Raw genomic sequence first — 16,652 nt, forward strand, 5'->3', positions numbered from 1 at the left:
AATGTAGTCTAATTTTCTTTTCATCAAATATGGCATTCCTCAGAAAAAGGCATAAGCTCTGTGATACCCAGTGTGTAATGCGCTGTGCGCAAAACCATTAGTCCTCTTACACATGGCACAAAGTATGCATAATAAATAAATAATTAAGAGCCTGAGAAGTGAAAAACCAGTGTGGAGATATTCGCTTTTATTTGTTTGTGGGTTGATATGATGATGACGACGATATTCGCTGTGTCGGCAGCTGCTAGCAGTGCATTCGCAGGCGGTGGCGCGCGCGCCCGAGCTGTGCGCGCACGTGTTGCACTGCGCGCGCCTGGCGTGCGCGGGCGCCGGCCTGCCGCCGGAATACCTGGCGCACGTGGTCGAAGTCGTGGACAAATACGGCGACGAAGTGGATTTTGATCAGGTATATTTCGGGTCGAAACGTTTGTTGGGCTGTATGTTTTTTTTCTACTGTGGGGAATGCATTTACGCATACCATCCGAGGGACGGTATTTGGGACTTAACTTATAAGAAAGTACAGAAATAGAAACAAATAAAAAAAAAATGACGGAGCGAAAGATATGCACCTTCGATCTCTCAAAGTTACTAACTGTCCTCGCGTTAACTATGGGCCGTAACGTAGATATAACGAGAGTTATGGTTTCGTTCTCATAGTAGGTTTGTGAATTTCTTCACTACCTCGTATGTTCACAACGATAGGATGGATTTCGGTAGTTAAGGTATCGTTACATTCGTCTTAAATCCTTCGTAAAAAACAAAATTTTGGATCTTTGACTCGAAATAGTAAAAGGTTAATAGAAAAGAAAATATTGATCGCCATTTTAAAACTTAAAACTAAAGCTACAAGGGCCACGAGCCCACAAGAAACTTGGCCGGGTGTTCTTTTTGTTATCACCATCTCTCGTTGCCATTCTATATGTATTCAAAAAGCAGACTGGTTAGAGCACTAATTAATTCCTAAGCTTTTTATATAATTAACTTAATCCTTCACACTATACGTTTACGAATACAAACTGAACTTTTTCAGGATATCTCTGAGATATCAATCGGTAGTTTATGGTAAAATTGTATATGTGATGTTCATTATTGCTTTCTTTTTAGCTGGGACATGTGCTTCGGCAACTGGGCGTGATGTTTTGGACGGCTTGCGACTCGGGGGCGATAGAAAGCGCGACGCACGCAACGTACGCGGCGCACTTCGCGGACATCTTGTGCGCTCTGCTGCGGGCGTTCGTCGCGGCCGCCGTGCGCCGCACCTACGAACCGGTAAGAGGTAAGGCTGAACTAGAAACGATACTGTACCGCATTCTAAATAAAAGTGCATAAGTAAATTGACGTGTGCCACATTGATGACGAGGATAGATTGTTTTTATTACGTTATACATTACGCGTACAAACTTTTAAAGATTTAAGCCTGAAAATTTATACTTGGGTTTATGCTCCGTTTCTCGAATAATTCGGTGTAATCACTTTATCTATGAAAGGCCAAGGTCACACGTTGTATCTGTACGTTCACGTATATTACAGATACGTGAAGTCTTATCTATATTTATAATATCCCAAATAAAAGGAGAAAGAAAATGTCTTGTTTGTGATTGCATAAACAAGAAGACATATTATATTTTCTTTCTCTTTTTTTTGGGATGGTTGACCATAGGGTCAGCATAACTTCTCTGCCGTCAGTGTCCGTGAAAAATAAGTTATCTGTTCCCGCGAGTTTTATATGCTAACCTTTGATTACTATGTATGGCTTAGAAACTATATGTATCATGTATTAGTGTCGAGGTCATCGGTGACAAAAATCAATAAGTTTCTCCTGTAACAAAAACTTCTCAACCAGGCTAAAGAAGTTTTCACTTCAAAAAAATGTTAAAAATCATAGTAGTAGTGTGTTTTGCCTGAACTTAATAATTTACGTTACTACTACTAACAAGTGTTTTTTTGTGACAGAGCTCATTCGGGAAAGTACTACCGCCATGTTTATTTTTGCCGCAAAGCAGCATTATAGCAATGCCATGTTGCAGCCTGACTGGCGTGGTTGCCGGTCTAATTATTACTTGAACACCTACGTTCAGGTTTGATGGACACAGGGCGGCACGTTGCAGGACGAGTTCTTGGCATTACCTGCGAAGTGATGCCCTGTTTATAGGCGATGGTCTTCCACCTCACCATCAGGTTGGTGGGCCATCCGCTCGGTCCGCCAACTATGAGTATATAAAAAAAAGAAAATATGTCACGTTGGTGCGGAGGCCCAGTAGCCGGTTGTCTGTGTGCGCGCAGTGTCGGTGTACGCGTGGGCGGCGCTGCGCGAGAGCTGGGCGGCGTGGCTGCAGCCGGGCCGCGCGCCGGCGCTGGCGCCCGACGCCGGCGCCGCCATGCTGGCGCGCTTCGTCGACGCGATCGCGATGATCATGCTCGAGTGCCCAGGTACGGACTCAGCCTCGCGCACGCTAGTAGCTCGACCTACTACGATACCGTCCCGTGTGCCCAGCCCGGTGATTATATGTAAACCAAAAATAAATAAAAGAGAATCAAATAGAGTAACATCTGCATGGTTACTAGCATGGGCAGAAGACAACTATATCCCCGGGGAAAGGATATAAAAATGTATCTTATCCCACAGCTTTATCAACTCTGGCGCACAAGTGGAAATAATATCCAAACAATATACATATAATAAACTTCTCCGTTTCCGTCTTCTCCGTAAGGATAGACGTTGGGGGTCGAGGTGCTGAAATGGCGGACCCGCACCGGTAAGCGCAGCGACGATCGACCCCCAACGAGGTGGACAGACGACATTAAGTGCGTCGCAGGTAGCCACTGGATCCAAGCGGCACAAAACCGTGGAATTTGGAACTCCCTACAAAAGACCTATGTCCCGCAGTGGACGTGTATCGGTTGATATGATGATGATGGTGTCCCCTATTCCATGTTCCCGTGCTTATAGCAGATAGGCACTCGGATATAGTTTCGGTCTCCTGCCTATGCTGCAAGTCGCGCTGTTCCGCAGGCTGCGAGGACGGCCTGCTGCGCCAGGTGTTCGAGTGGGCGGTGCGCGCGCACGGCTGCCCCGAGCGGCGCGCGCAGGCCGCGGCGCTGTTGCCGCCGCTGGGCGCGCTGCCGTGGCACCGCCAGTGGCTCCGCGCGGACGCGCTCGCGCTGTGCTGCCAGGTCCGCCACGACCACCTCTTAACTTAAGCGCTAATGTAAAACAGGATGCGTGTTGCGAGATGATAGGCGGGAGAAGTCATGGTCAGTGCGTGCCAAAGAGCTAAGAAGAAAGTGTTTGCGACGGCTGCGATCATTTCTTCCAATTCCGACCAAAGTTACGCTAGTATTCAAAATCTTTCTATTCGAAAATATTATCATGTTTCGACTAAAACTCAAGTGGCTTACTATTCGTCGTCGCCGGGATATGCATGTACTTTCACTTCTGTTCTGTGTGTTATTTCATTTAAAAACTACCTCGCATTTGAAAGATGACATAGAGATGAGCATACGACGAACCAAATCACTGGCAATACTTAAAAAAACAGTTAAGGCCCACAATATTGTAAACGACTATTAATAGCATGTATATTTAAATTCAAATTCATTTATTTCAAGTAGACTTACTTTATAAGCACTTTTGAAACGTCAAGTGTGTATATTTGTAGTGACTCTACCACCGGTTCGGAAAGCAGATTCTACCGAGAAGAGCCGGCAAGAAAATCAGTAGTTGCTCTTTTCCAACATCAACATTTACAATCATTTTCTATCTTGCGGGAGAGCGAGGCTGGCTGCTTCCAATCTTCCTTGTCATTGAGGAATTCATCAAATGTATAGTAACCTCGTTGTATAAGATGCGTTTTTATACATTTTTTAAATGTATGCATTGGTAGGTCAAGAATTTCCTTAGGAATCATGTTGTAAAAGCGTATACTCAACCCCACAAAGGAGTTCTGCACCTTTCGCAGACGATATGCAGATATCACTAATTTATGTCCGTTTCTGGTAAGTCGATTGTTAATTTCCGCTTTTTGTTTATAAAGAGTAATATTTTGTCTCTCAAAGACTGTATTCTATAAGAATACCTATTTGTTTAAATTTTTCACGAAGCGACTAGCAGGATCCAAGTTTATGTATTGATCGTACGGCTACATATTTTAAAGTTTCATAATTATGTTATAAGTTTGCTGTCAATTTTAATGTATTTCGTTAGATTTATTAGCGGCTACTTAATTGGTGTATGTGTTATTTTCTTTGTACTAATTTTAAGTATTAAGTATACTGTTTGGGCCTTAATAAATAAAATTAAATCGTACGGCTCTTCTCTGTAGTATAAATATACTTTCAATATCTGCAGCTTTTCCCCACAGCAAGATCCCATAGGACATAATACTGTGAAAGTATGCGAAATAAACAAGCCTAGCTGTTTCAACATCGGTAAGCTGTCTAATTTTCCTGATTGCATATGCAGCTGAGCTGAGTTTACTCGCTAGGCTTTCTATATGGGTACCCCACTGTAGCTTACAATCTAAGGTCACTCCTAGAAAAACAGTGGAGTTTTCCATTTTAAGTGTTTCTCCATTTATTATGATGATTTTATCAATTTTTTTTACGTTAGGCAAAACAAATTCCAAACAATTGGTTTTTTTTTGCATTTAAAAGTAAGTTATTAACAGTAAACCCGTCGGACACATGTGACAAAGCACGGTTAACGTCAAAATTATCATTGTTTCTATCAGTCTTAAAAATGAGAGATGTATCATCTGCAAACAGTACAATGTCACAAGTGCCTCTAACACGGTGTGGTAGATCATTTATATACACCAGAAACAATAAGGGACCCAAAATTATTAATTATATTATTTACTTTTGATGTAGTAGTTTATGTATTAGTATGTAGTTATTCACGTGTATGTATTTTAAAAATTTGTACCACCTGCAGTCTATTCTCTTCTTTTTTCCCAATTTGAAGTTGCCTGGCAGAGATCACTATTAAGCGATAAGGCCGCCTCTCGTATTCTACTTCTTTCTTTATGTTTCTGTTTTTACTATATTTTTGTATATGTTAATGTTGCGGTATACAATTAAAAGTTAAATAATAATAATAATTTACCCGGCTAAGTTTGTTGTGGGCTCTTCTTAGACCCGGGCGCGTTTAAAACCCTGGTAGCTTTAGGTTTAAGTTGCCGAACGAAGTTATCACCATCCCCTTACAATTATGTAAAGATATTTGTATGAAACGCATAAGCGCCTGTTTTAGGCCTACATTGAATAAAGAAATTTTGAATTTGAACTTTAATAATAATAATAAACGGTATTCAGTTTGGAAGGTCATCGCGTGGATTCCAGTAGCGTTATATATCGGCAGGTGAGCCGGTCCGGCGAGGCCGCGCTGGCGGCGTGGTGCGGCGCGTGCCTGCAGCACCAGCAGGCCGCGAGCTGGCTGCGGGGCGCCTCGGAGGACCAGCTCCCGGCCGCGCTGCCACTGCTGCTGGAGCTCTTCACCTCCAAGCGGCTCGCATTGCCCCGCCAGGTACTCGGCCACCATCTAACCCGTTGTCAGCTCCGGGCCTCCTATTTCTTATAGAGGGTAGATCGATCCAATCTTGGTTAGATTGCGGACTGACCGACGATTTCTGGATGTGGATAGCGCGATTTCATCTTTGACATGTAATCCCTAAACTCCAAACTCACCTACCGTTATGTGATGAGGTGGTAACGGGCTAACTTGTTACTGTTACTGAGCGACAACGTACGTTAAATCGCTTAGCGATACGACTTTGGCCACCGGACCAGACCACAGCGCTCAACGCTGAGCCGGGGGGTTGTCATAAGTGCGCGAGTAACCGGTGTGAGTGCTGACGAGTGCCGCCGGCAGGCGCTGGAGGAGGCGCGGCGGGTGCCGTGGGCGCGGCTGGGCGAGGCGGCGCTGGCGGACGCGCTGGTGCGGTTCTTCGCGGAGCACCACTCGCCCGCACTGCCCTACCACCGCGCGCCACAATTCAGGTGCCCGATACGATCACACACCACCACTCAAATACACGTACACTTGTTAGCACTGAAATGTACATCATCCACTAGAACATATCAACTGCTATTTCATTTAACAGACACAAACAAGTACGCTTTCACGTTTATAATATTAGTAAGCATTAGTTTTAGTAACATCGTTCCTTATATTATCAAAGGTGAAAGTGTGTTTGTTTGTTTGCCCTTTCTTCGTGCCCTAACAAAGCAACAAAGCATGTGCATTTTTGGTATAGAGCTAGTTGAAAGGACGAAGAGTAACATAAGCTATTTTTACTAGAAAAAAAAGTTTCTCAGGGGTTTTTTTAAAAACCGTAGTAAGCGCGGATGTCTCGAAGACTGCTCGTATTTTACAAACGAATATATATTGATTATCCATATAATCCATCGTCTCGAGTAACAATGCAGCCCGTAGGGTAATGCGGAGTGTAATATTAACTGGCTAAGAGACATTTATTTCGGTTCCTAATATAGACCGTAATTCATTTATAGTAGAGTGCAAATTAGAAACATTTAATTTACATCATTAATTACTCGCAACCACGGCCTTCCGACCGGAATACAACAACGCTGCTTAGCAGCAGAAATAAGCATAGCGGTAATTCATCCCCGAACGAGCTCGGTGCGTGTCTGCTGTTTTATTGTTCGCGAATAATGAGTTACTTCACAGAGTCGTACTGTCGGCTTGCCAACTCGACCCAGAGCAGGCGGAATCCCTGCGGCTGGGCGGGGCGGCGGAGAAGCGCGCGCTCGGCGTGTCGCAGTGGGTGCGCGCCGCGTGCGCGCCCGCGCTGGCCGCGCACGTGGCCGAGCACGCGGCGCGCGCGCTCGCCACGCTCTCTGAACTAGGTCAGTCGCATGCGAGGCCGGCTGGTTGCACTACGATTCAGTTACGTGGCAGTAACTTAAACTCGTACTGGACTTCTGAATTGCTTGGCGATACGTCTCGGTCGGTAAGACGGCTGCGGGCAAATTAATAATGTTAATCATTTATTCAGGCTAAAAGTAATAGATAAAATAGTAACAAGAATGCCCTAACCTCTACGGTTTCAAACCTATGTTTCATCGAATCTACATTAGTTCGTAGTAACTTGACAAATTATAACTTTTATTCCAAAAGTTTGACAATAACAAATTATTATAGTGGCGAAGAGTGCTATAACAGGTATTCCTCATCATTACCGGTTCACATCGGTGTACAGCTCTCCTCTCAGAATGAGGAGGTTGTAGGGCCGGTCCACCAAGCGTGACCACACTGTGGTAGATAAACACAGCTTTGCGAAAATTAGAGCTCTCAGGCAATGCAGATTTCCTTACTATTTTCCTTCACCGTTGCAAGTTAAATATACAACCGAAACTCAATCAACCAGTTTGTTTATCGCTGCGTGACGCTCGTCGAACAAGACGCTTTCAAAATATGTCACGCGCACTTAAACGACAGTTCATGTTTATTTTCAGGCATATTTATACGTATTTAATAACTAGCAATGCCCGAGACTTACATGACCAATAAACTTTCGACGAGCTAATAAATCCAACGGGTAATTGCTGAAATAACAGAAACAAACTCTTCGTGTTAGGAATATGAGTATAATTATGAAAATTAAACTTATTTTGCTATACTCCGCGAAAAGCAGGAGAATGGTGTAATTTATAATTTCTTCAATCCTGATACTCCACACCAAAAAGATCTTCAGCAATGTATCCTTTACGGACGATTTGCTCCGAAACAGGAGCATTCTCAGGAGATGTTGACTTTACAATTAATAATTGTAAAGTCATCATCTCGAACGAAAAATTCGCCAAATATGTCGCCTTTCTAACCCTGGTTTTCGCAGAGTATAGCAAATTAAGCTTAATTTTTATAATATATCATGGAATTCCGCAAAGTAACGCCTGCTTCTATCCAATGTGCCCGCCCAGCCCCGCACTTGGAAGAGAACGCGGAGGAAGTGGATCAGCTTCTGAGCCGCGCGATCGTCGTGCTGTGCGTGGAGCCGGCGGCGGGCGCGGCCTTCCCCGTGAGTGCCCCGTGATAGATTATTAAGAAAAGAAAGAAATTATATTTGAGTCGTACACACACTGTGTCACACACGACTCCAATATCTACTCAGCACAATAGTTCTTTAGAATCCTGAATCTTATGGGCCGGTGCCATCCCAAAAGTCGTTTCTTCATTTTAAGAAAGGACACTATAAATGGCGTGTCGAGTTTTCTAATAGTTAGACGTAGGTCGGCCCCCAACGAGGTGGACAGACGACGTCAGGTGAGTCGCTGGGGGTCGTCCGCTGGAGGTAAGCGGCCCAGAACCGTGAATTGTGGTACTCCCTACTAAAGACCTTTGTCAGTTGTTGTTCAGTTTCGTTCACTATCTGCAAAGATATTTATTAGATCTACATACAGAACAGTTTACATTTTACAGTTTACTTAGACTGTTAACGCTTTTAAATACAAAATCGAATTTAAAACATGTATTCTTTTTGGCAGGGATTAATGAACTTTCATTGTGAATGTAGAATTGATCGATTTGAATAATTGAATGCCATGATGTCGTATTGTGCTGTTATTCTCTGAAAAATTGCGTCTAGCCTTACACCACAGTATTAAAGAACAGGTACAGTAGTTCGACGCCTTTGATCTCGTAGTAAATGCTGTCATCGTCTAAAAATCTTTCCGAGCTTAGGTTCTATTCTTGCACCGCACCAGCCCGCGCTTTCCGCACGATTGAGCAATCGTGAGGAAAGTTGAGACGGTTCCGTCGAGGCCTCTGTTGAGTATCTTCAGTCCGCGCTCACCCTGCGGCTCCCGCGGCAGGTGTGGCTGCAGTGGGTGCCGGCGTGCCCGCCGCGCATGCGCCGCGCCGCCGCCGCGGCCGTGGCCAGCCTCACCGCGCAGCACTACTTCGCGGCGCTGGGCGACGCCGTGGCCAAGGCCATACTCAATGAGGAAGGTCGGCTAAACACGCACAACTAGATGTCCATGATACATTCTGTCACTTTTCTGACAGCTTGCCAACCGATCATATATAACCGATCTGTTAAGCTGTCAGAAAAATAACTCTATACGGTCTGCCCCGGTAATATTTTCTAAAATGCCGTTCAGACAAAACTTATCTTTTTTTCTTTTCAAATTGACCACCCTTTACCCGTTTAGCTTTTAGGTTAGCTGCAAAAACTTACTACTAACTATACATAAAACTCAGCATATCCTTTGGAATAGAAATAGATCTTACTTAAGCGAAGTTGAGGAAAACTATGCTTAAGAATTATAGAAGAATTATAGAAGGGGGAAATATAATAATAATAAATACAAGCCAAGTGACAATCTAAGAATTATTAATTCACGCACTCGGTTCGCCTAAAATAGAGCCCGGGATTGCTAAGCTAGGCGTGCGGAGTCCCGGCGCCCCCTGTAGGCTGACGGATAGTCTCGCTGCGCAGGGAGCGGCGGCTGGCGCGAGCTGGCCTGGCGCTGGGCGCAGTGCCCGCGGCGGGAGGCCGCCGGGCTGCTGGCGCGCGGCCGCCTGCACGCCGCGTACGCCATGCTGCTGGCGCGCCCGCACTCGCCCGCGCTCCTGCGCCACGCCTTCGACGCGCTGCGAGCGGCGGACGTCGACTTGTGAGCGCACTACACTACTAGCCTACGGTACTGCACTAGCGCAGGGTGGCGAACGGCTCTCCGTCGATATGGTTTTGAGTCTTTTATCGTACTCGTGCAATCATGGTTGCGCCGAGCGGTGTTTCAGAGAGCTAATGTTCTACACACTAGAACAAGATATACTTGGTTGTAATACTGGGCAATAATTAATTTATTTTCGTTCTATTGTTTCGGGGGAATACATAGGCACAGTAGATGAATGGTAGTATTTCCAGTGCTCGCGACGAAGTGATCGTGTGCGTGTGGGTGTGCGTGGCGGCGCGCGCCGCGGCGCCGGGCGCGGACGCGGAGTGCGCGCAGGCAGCACGCGCGCTGCTGGCGCGCTGGGCCGAGCAGCGCCGCTCGCTGCTGCAGCTGGTCACGCTGACCTCGGCCGCCTGCCCCACGCCGCAGTGAGTGCCCTCTGACCCGCCCCGCGGGACCCCGAAGGGGACTGATGAACCAAGACAATATTTCACCTGCTAACCACTCCCGTGCTATTGGAAACGGAATTGCCGTTTGTTGCGAAAGTGCAAGGATCTAAAAAGGGTTCGAATTTAGTCAAGCGTATTCTAAGTGAACTATGCTGAAGCTCCAAAGTCACAGTATAATAATTCGCAAGGACTCAATCCTCCTTTTGTCGTATCGATTGATTTTTTTAACCCCAATTTTTTGGTATTCAATGTTTTTGGGAAAGCATTAAGAGTAAAATTTACAGGTTAATTGCCTACAATGTTCTTGTTATTTTAATTAGTTAGTTTATTAGCTATTGGGAGTGCGAGGTGACGCTGGTTGTTGCGCAGACAGCGGCTGTTGCTGCGGCTGGCTGCGTGCGTGGCGGCGCCGTCGGCGGCCTACGAGCAGGCGTGCGAGGCGGCGGGCCATGCGCACGCGCAGGCGTGGGCGCGCGCGCCGCACGCCGCGCAGCTGCCGCGCCTCGCCGCACGCCTCTACCCGCGCCACGAGGCACGTACACCCGCCCGCAGCGGCTGGCCTTAGGTTGATGTACACAGGGCGGCACGTTCCTTGCACGTCCTGCGAAATTTTGCTTCGTTTATTGGCGATGGTTCTCCATTTACCATCGGGTCGAGCATCTGCTTGATTTGCCAATTGTTAATAGGTTTAATTTTTATTTATTTAAAGCTTAAACGTTAAAATTTTCTCGCTCGATCCTCAACTTGTATATAGTCTTCGCTTTTGCCCACACGAATGCTTGTCATTATTAAGTCAAACATGTTGGCCTTATTTATCGTCGTGCTCTGTAGTACAACCGAACAAAACATACAACGCTTTTCCCCTATATTTCTGTCAAATCAATCAAATTATTTGTTTTCAGGTATACTTCAAAGAAGAACTAGAAATGTCCGCCAACTTGGAGTGATGATTCAGACGTAATCGAGTTGAGGTTGCAAATATGCTCTTGATAAAAATTAACTTTATTAGTTAGTAAAACAGTTTTTTGTCCAACATGATGATGGACGGTGAAGAAATATGGTACCAATTCGCGTTTAGTAGAAGGCCAACTGTTCAAAAGTCTGTAAATAAGCCTATTGGTAAAGACAGTTTTGACTTAACATTATGTAAGCTTTAGTCCATTTGAAATAAAAAATACTATACTTAGTTTCATAAAAAAAATATGCAAGAGTTTTCTAAATTGTCAAAAAACTAAAAAACTTGGCGTTATTAACATTTTAAAGCAGGCTACATTGGTAGCACGTTTGGAAGGGCATATTTTTAGCCCAACTTTAAATAGACATATTTGTATGAGTGTAGTAACAAATGATTGACAACTACTCGATTAGGTTAAATAAAACATAGATAGAGGTAAACACATTTTTTATTGAAGCAGTATTCAATAATAATAATAATGTTGACGTGACTAGAAGAGTATTTAAAATGTATTACATTTAAGTATAAAAATATTTTTTCTACTGGCAACTTTCATACTTATTTGAATATAAATGAATGCTGCAATTAAAAGAGTTGTTTCATTTATTTTAGTGACATCTACTACAAAGAATAAGTATCAATAATAAGTGAGTGACTTTAAAATCAGTAATCCTGTCAGCTGACCTGAAGTTGATTCTCGTAGACGTATACGAATGTAGTCATGTGCAGGGTCTCTATTAACACAAATAATATATGTGCGCAGGCAATCGTAAGTTATGTCAGTCCAGCAAACTTAACTCACGCGTTCTGCGATAGGATGAATATATAGTATTTAGCCTAATAATATAACAGAATGAATATATTTATAGTGAAAGTTCCTTAACCGCGTTTTATAATAAGTACTCTTATTAAGCTTTTTAAAGCAGGAATTAAATTCAAGGCTTGGTTGAATGTTATCAATCTAACTAACTTAAACACTTAAAAGCTATACGTTTATACAAACAACAAATTCAACTATTTATTTGAAACTAGATCTACCTACGAATCTCAGTAAACACTGCGCTTATCAAACTCTTCATTTGTCAACCAGACCATGTGATCAGTATTATGTAAATCGCGGTAACACGGCAGTGCCGGCATAATCGAGTGGATTAGATAACAAATAAGTAATCCTAGACCTTCTAAATGGTTCGTATCTTTGGTAAATGTAGGGAATTGTTTCTTTTGCAAATTTATTAAATTATTTAAAAAATTGCAAAATAAATGTAACGATAATCGAAGGGAGTAGTGATCATATCAGTAGCTTTATGAGTTTTCATAAGAATTAAAGTCACATCCATGTTAGCGTAAATATCTCATAATAAATAGAGAACTACCTCAACTAACTGGACAACTCCATACAAATTTGACAGATTTACTTTAACATCTAAATCAGTTGCATTACAGGGACGGATCGACAACGGTTTGAGTTGACCTGCGCAGGCGCTTCACCCACAAGACGATTCTCTCTCTGACAGTTCAGATCAAACCGCAACAGCATCACCAAAGTTGAAACTTAACCCCACTTCGTTTCGATATTGAGTCTTAATTTTACATTCTGTTTTTGCCATGTTTATTTATCGTGGTACTAGCTTCTTTCCGCGGTAGTGAATGATGAGTCCGAGGACTCCGGACAGCGCGGCCATCCCGGCGGCGTGCGAGGACTGCAGCGCGCCGCCCCACAGCCAGCCGCGAGGTAACCAGCTCACTACATGGATGACATCCAAGAGGCTCTTGGTGCTGGTGAGGGTCGCCTGGGTAAATCTTGCCGAGGCGCATTTCGTTCGTTCTGGGTCCCGCAGGTTTTGGGCTGCTATGTGCAGAGCTCGGATTGTTCTGTTGGACCGCAAAAAATCATCATCGTCATCATCACATTAACCCATTACCGGCCCACTACAGAGCACGGGTCTCCTCCCACAATGAGAAGGGGTTAAGGCCGTAGTTCACCACGCTGACCCAGTGCGGATTGGTGTGTGGAAGGTGTGTGGAGTCCCACACACACCTTTGAGAACTGTGGAACTTTTAGACATGCAGGTTTTCTCACAATGTTTTCCTTCACCGTTGAAGCAATTGATATTTTAATTACTGTAAAAAACGCACATAATTTAGAAAAGTTAGAGGTGCGAGCTGGGATTCGAACTCGGCCCCCCGAAAGTAAATCGAGCTCCTGCCCAATGCGCTATCGCCGCTCACAAATGATCAATATCTATTTATTTGCATAAAAGTGAAGATTTCTAATACCCAATTCAAAGATTTCAATGATATTAGGTACGACCAAAGTTGTAGCATTTAGGAATTTTACGGAATAAAACTCAAACAAACATCTTAATTTCTATAAAGATAAAGATGATGTAAGTAGTTTAAGCACAAAAAATTACGCATCCACTTTAGAATCAAATTGGCATCATGGCACATAGAATAAAATTATTACTTGCCATGCTAGATAACTTACGAATTTAAATATAGGATTTAGAAGTTTATGGTGCCTTCCGGATTTCAGTTTATCTTATGACGAGATAAGTTCATCGAGACGGATAAGATGAAAGCACATTGATCAGGTATCAAGTGATCTGTTGACAGTAGCATCAGAACCTGTCCATAAAGTTCAATAGATGTTAAAACAATCTCGATAACAATCGTTCTTTCTTATCCTTGTATCTTTCGATATTAAACGACAAAATGTAGCACAGTGATGCGAATATTAGCCTGGCAATGTCCTAAGTTCTATGCACGGTTATAAATGGTAAACAACCGTAAATTGTAGTTTCCCAAGATATTTGCTTGTGATATTCGGATTTATCTTTGGCGAAAATCTGTCAAAGCTTACAAAAATATCATCATTCCAAGGACAACAACTATACTACTTATTCGATAAATCATATAAACCAAAACATATATTATATTTACCTGAGGAATCCGACGAAAGTAAATAAGGACCAGAACAATTTGTGCGCTGTTCTAATCGTGTAGACTTTGCGTTCATCAAGGATAAGGACGCCCGTGTCTAGAAGGAAGATCAGCTTCTCAGCCTGAAGGAACGCTAGTGTGAAGATGCTGTGGGACGTTCCTAATGGACCCCACCATGGGCCGTCCTGGGGACAAAAATATTTAAAGACGTGAATTCGAAACAAAGTTTAGACCACCAATGAAGGCAATGCTTAGGGGTTTTATTCAATGGTTCAATGGTAATCAGGTAGAGTTACTACCTAGTTATCTCTTAACCAGGTAGGCAATTAAATACCAAGTAGGTGTTACGTTCTTGGCATTATTAATCAACTTAAATAATGTCGTATTGGCGTCTGGTGACGGCAGATCACAATACAGTTGGCGCTACTCCACATTTTCTGCGACTGTCGTACGAGGCGACTAATGGAATGTACTCGTAACGGGGTACGTGCAGCAGCGTCCTAGGACCGTGTTGCTACTACCATCTACTGCAATCACCAACCCGTCTGCCCAGCGTGGTAATTACGGGAAATCCCTCCCGTTGGGAGAAGCCTTTAGTCCAGTTAAATCACCTATAGGTAGATTGAATGTAGGAATAGTAAGGAAGTGTTTTCCAACACTTAAACCGACAGCCCCTTTCAAACGCCAGAGCTTGAAAAAACACTGCTCGGTATTCCAACGTTATGCCACCTTTAGTAATAGCACTAAGGAACAAAATGTGTTATGCACCTACCTGTTTTCCTAGCCCATAAGCGTGCAGGGTTTTGATGACGGCGGCGTCATCGAAGAGGCGTGTGGCGGCGCGCGCAGCCGCCAGCCGGGCGCTCGCGGTGCTGAGGTCGGGTCGCTTGGCCGTCGCGCCCCAGAACTTGAGCGAGTAGCATGCCAGGTATACCACCTGGTGACGATCACAGAGTTTAAATCCACAGTTTGAGCGCTTCAAGACTTAGACTAATTCGAAAATCGGATGATCTTGACACTGACACCAATGAAATAAGTGGGTATATGTCATTATTATCAACCCACTACTGGCCCATTATAGGGCACGGGTCTCCTCTCAGAATAAGAAAGGTTTAAGCCGTTGTACATAACGCTGGCCAAGTGCGGATTGGTATACTTCACACGCCTTCGAGAATGCTACGGAGATTTCGCAGACATTCAGGTTTCCTCTCGATGTTTCCTTTCACCGGTTGGGTAGACAAACATTGTCACATATATCACGTGATTTTTACGATCGATCCATTAATTTTTTGTTAAGACGGCCGATTGGCGCAGTTTGCAGCGACCCTGCTTTCTGAGTCGAAGGTCGTGGGTTCGATTCCCACAACTGGAAAATGTTTGTGTGGTGAGCATGAATGTTTTTCAGTGTCTGGGTGTTTATATATATATTCTAAGTATTTATGTATAATATGCATAAAAATATTCATCAGTCATCTTAGTACACATTTCGTAACATAAGCTACGCTTACTTTGGGGCTAGGTGGCGATGTGTGTATTGTCATAGTATGTTTATTTATTTTATTTATTATTAATTCGAAAAGCAATTCAGGAGTAAAATATACTTATTCACTGAAAGCAGGTTTACGTCTGGGTTCATCTTCAGCTTATTATTGCCCCACAGCTGGGCACAGGCGCCCCTGGAGAGAAGGCTTCGAGCATAGACTTAATTTTCTTGAAGCATCGAGGTATTCTAGCATATAGAAGAATGTATATCTAGTTCTTTTTTCAATTTACATTGATAAGTATTAATAGACCTGTCCGGGCTATTCTTTCAAACTTAGTTATAGAGGTTTACACAAACAGCGATATTTATTATTAAAATGATTAGAAGATTCTTGCAATTCCTGTTATTAAACTTAGGGGTTTTTAAATTACCTCACGGTCACGGTCAACAAAATTGTTTTACCTATTTTAATTTAATTAATGCGTGCATTCGCTTGTATCAACAAATATGCAAGCCCACGAATATCCAACCGTACATAATCCAGTTCTATGTAAGCGACGTAAAGAACACTGTTAAAGATTTAAATTTAGACATAATAGAGTAAAGGCCGTATACAAAAATTCCCTTATAAATCTTAATTTTTTACGAAAATATCACGAACGCACCTTATCCCGGTTAGTATGCACCTGCAGCAAGTTGCAGAACTCGTCTACCAGCTCCATCTTGTGACTCGACTGCCAGCACTGCTACGGGCTCAATACCGTCTGCCTACTGGCGGGCGCTGCATGGCAGCATAGAGGATATTATCAATTTCATTGCGATAAGATAATTCATAAGATAGGACCAAGACATTGTTTTTGGAAATGTTTAAGCACTATTGTAGTAATGGTATCACTGTGTCCAGCCCGTCAGGAGTTTATTGCTGTCCACCTTCGCTCTAAAATACTGTAATCGCTAATGTACTTATGAGTTATAGCCATCGTCTCACTAGAATGTGTCTATTTTTTATGTATTGATTGCATGCATCAAAAGTGCCATCTATGAGCCTATTTGAATAACGAAATTATTGAAATAATAATTATTATCTGTGAATAACATTCGCCGCACGTAAGACGCTCGCAAGATATATTTTAAGATCGAATTTTTTAACTACGTGCGAGTATTTAGAGATAATATTAAG

At 43.3% G+C, this 16,652-nt stretch overlaps 2 protein-coding genes across 2 annotated transcripts in view; one reads left to right on the plus strand and one right to left on the minus strand.

Annotated features, from left to right (window-relative positions):
* The window catches only part of LOC120627080, a 35,285-nt gene extending 24,250 nt beyond the window's left edge, over nt 1-11,035 (plus strand). Inside the window, exons 29-41 of the mRNA XM_039894925.1 lie at nt 242-406; nt 1,105-1,276; nt 2,284-2,430; nt 3,014-3,174; nt 5,360-5,524; nt 5,870-6,280; nt 6,621-6,867; nt 7,942-8,039; nt 8,833-8,968; nt 9,459-9,636; nt 9,891-10,067; nt 10,458-10,620; nt 10,991-11,035. Of these exons, the coding sequence (XP_039750859.1) occupies nt 242-406; nt 1,105-1,276; nt 2,284-2,430; nt 3,014-3,174; nt 5,360-5,524; nt 5,870-6,280; nt 6,621-6,867; nt 7,942-8,039; nt 8,833-8,968; nt 9,459-9,636; nt 9,891-10,067; nt 10,458-10,620; nt 10,991-11,035 (2,265 nt within the window). The remainder of the gene's footprint in view (nt 1-241; nt 407-1,104; nt 1,277-2,283; nt 2,431-3,013; nt 3,175-5,359; nt 5,525-5,869; nt 6,281-6,620; nt 6,868-7,941; nt 8,040-8,832; nt 8,969-9,458; nt 9,637-9,890; nt 10,068-10,457; nt 10,621-10,990) is intronic.
* Nucleotides 11,036-12,659: 1,624 nt separating this feature from the next.
* Nucleotides 12,660-16,239, minus strand: LOC120627133 (peroxisomal membrane protein 11C-like). Its single transcript, XM_039894988.1, has 4 exons — nt 16,138-16,239; nt 14,762-14,926; nt 13,990-14,174; nt 12,660-12,918 (listed from the first exon to the last, which is right to left on the minus strand). Exons 1-4 carry the CDS (start codon nt 16,192-16,194, stop codon nt 12,660-12,662), a joined length of 666 nt encoding a protein of 221 aa, XP_039750922.1. The 5' UTR covers nt 16,195-16,239.
* Between the last annotated feature and the right edge of the window lie 413 nt (nt 16,240-16,652).

Source organism: Pararge aegeria, chromosome 10 (assembly GCF_905163445.1).
Source record: "Pararge aegeria chromosome 10, ilParAegt1.1, whole genome shotgun sequence".
In the NCBI taxonomy this organism is placed as follows: domain Eukaryota; kingdom Metazoa; phylum Arthropoda; class Insecta; order Lepidoptera; family Nymphalidae; genus Pararge; species Pararge aegeria.

Bases quoted from the DNA above. Each gene is read 5' to 3' on its own strand.
- LOC120627133 (XM_039894988.1), bottom strand. From the start codon at position 16,194: ATGGAGCTGGTAGACGAGTTCTGCAACTTGCTGCAGGTGCATACTAAC. The intron at 14,175-14,761 runs GTAGGTGCATAA...TTTTGTCCCCAG, and splicing joins CTTATGGGCTAGGAAAACAG to GACGGCCCATGGTGGGGTCC. The intron at 12,919-13,989 runs GTAAATATAATA...GCGGTCCAACAG, and splicing joins ACTTTCGTCGGATTCCTCAG to AACAATCCGAGCTCTGCACA.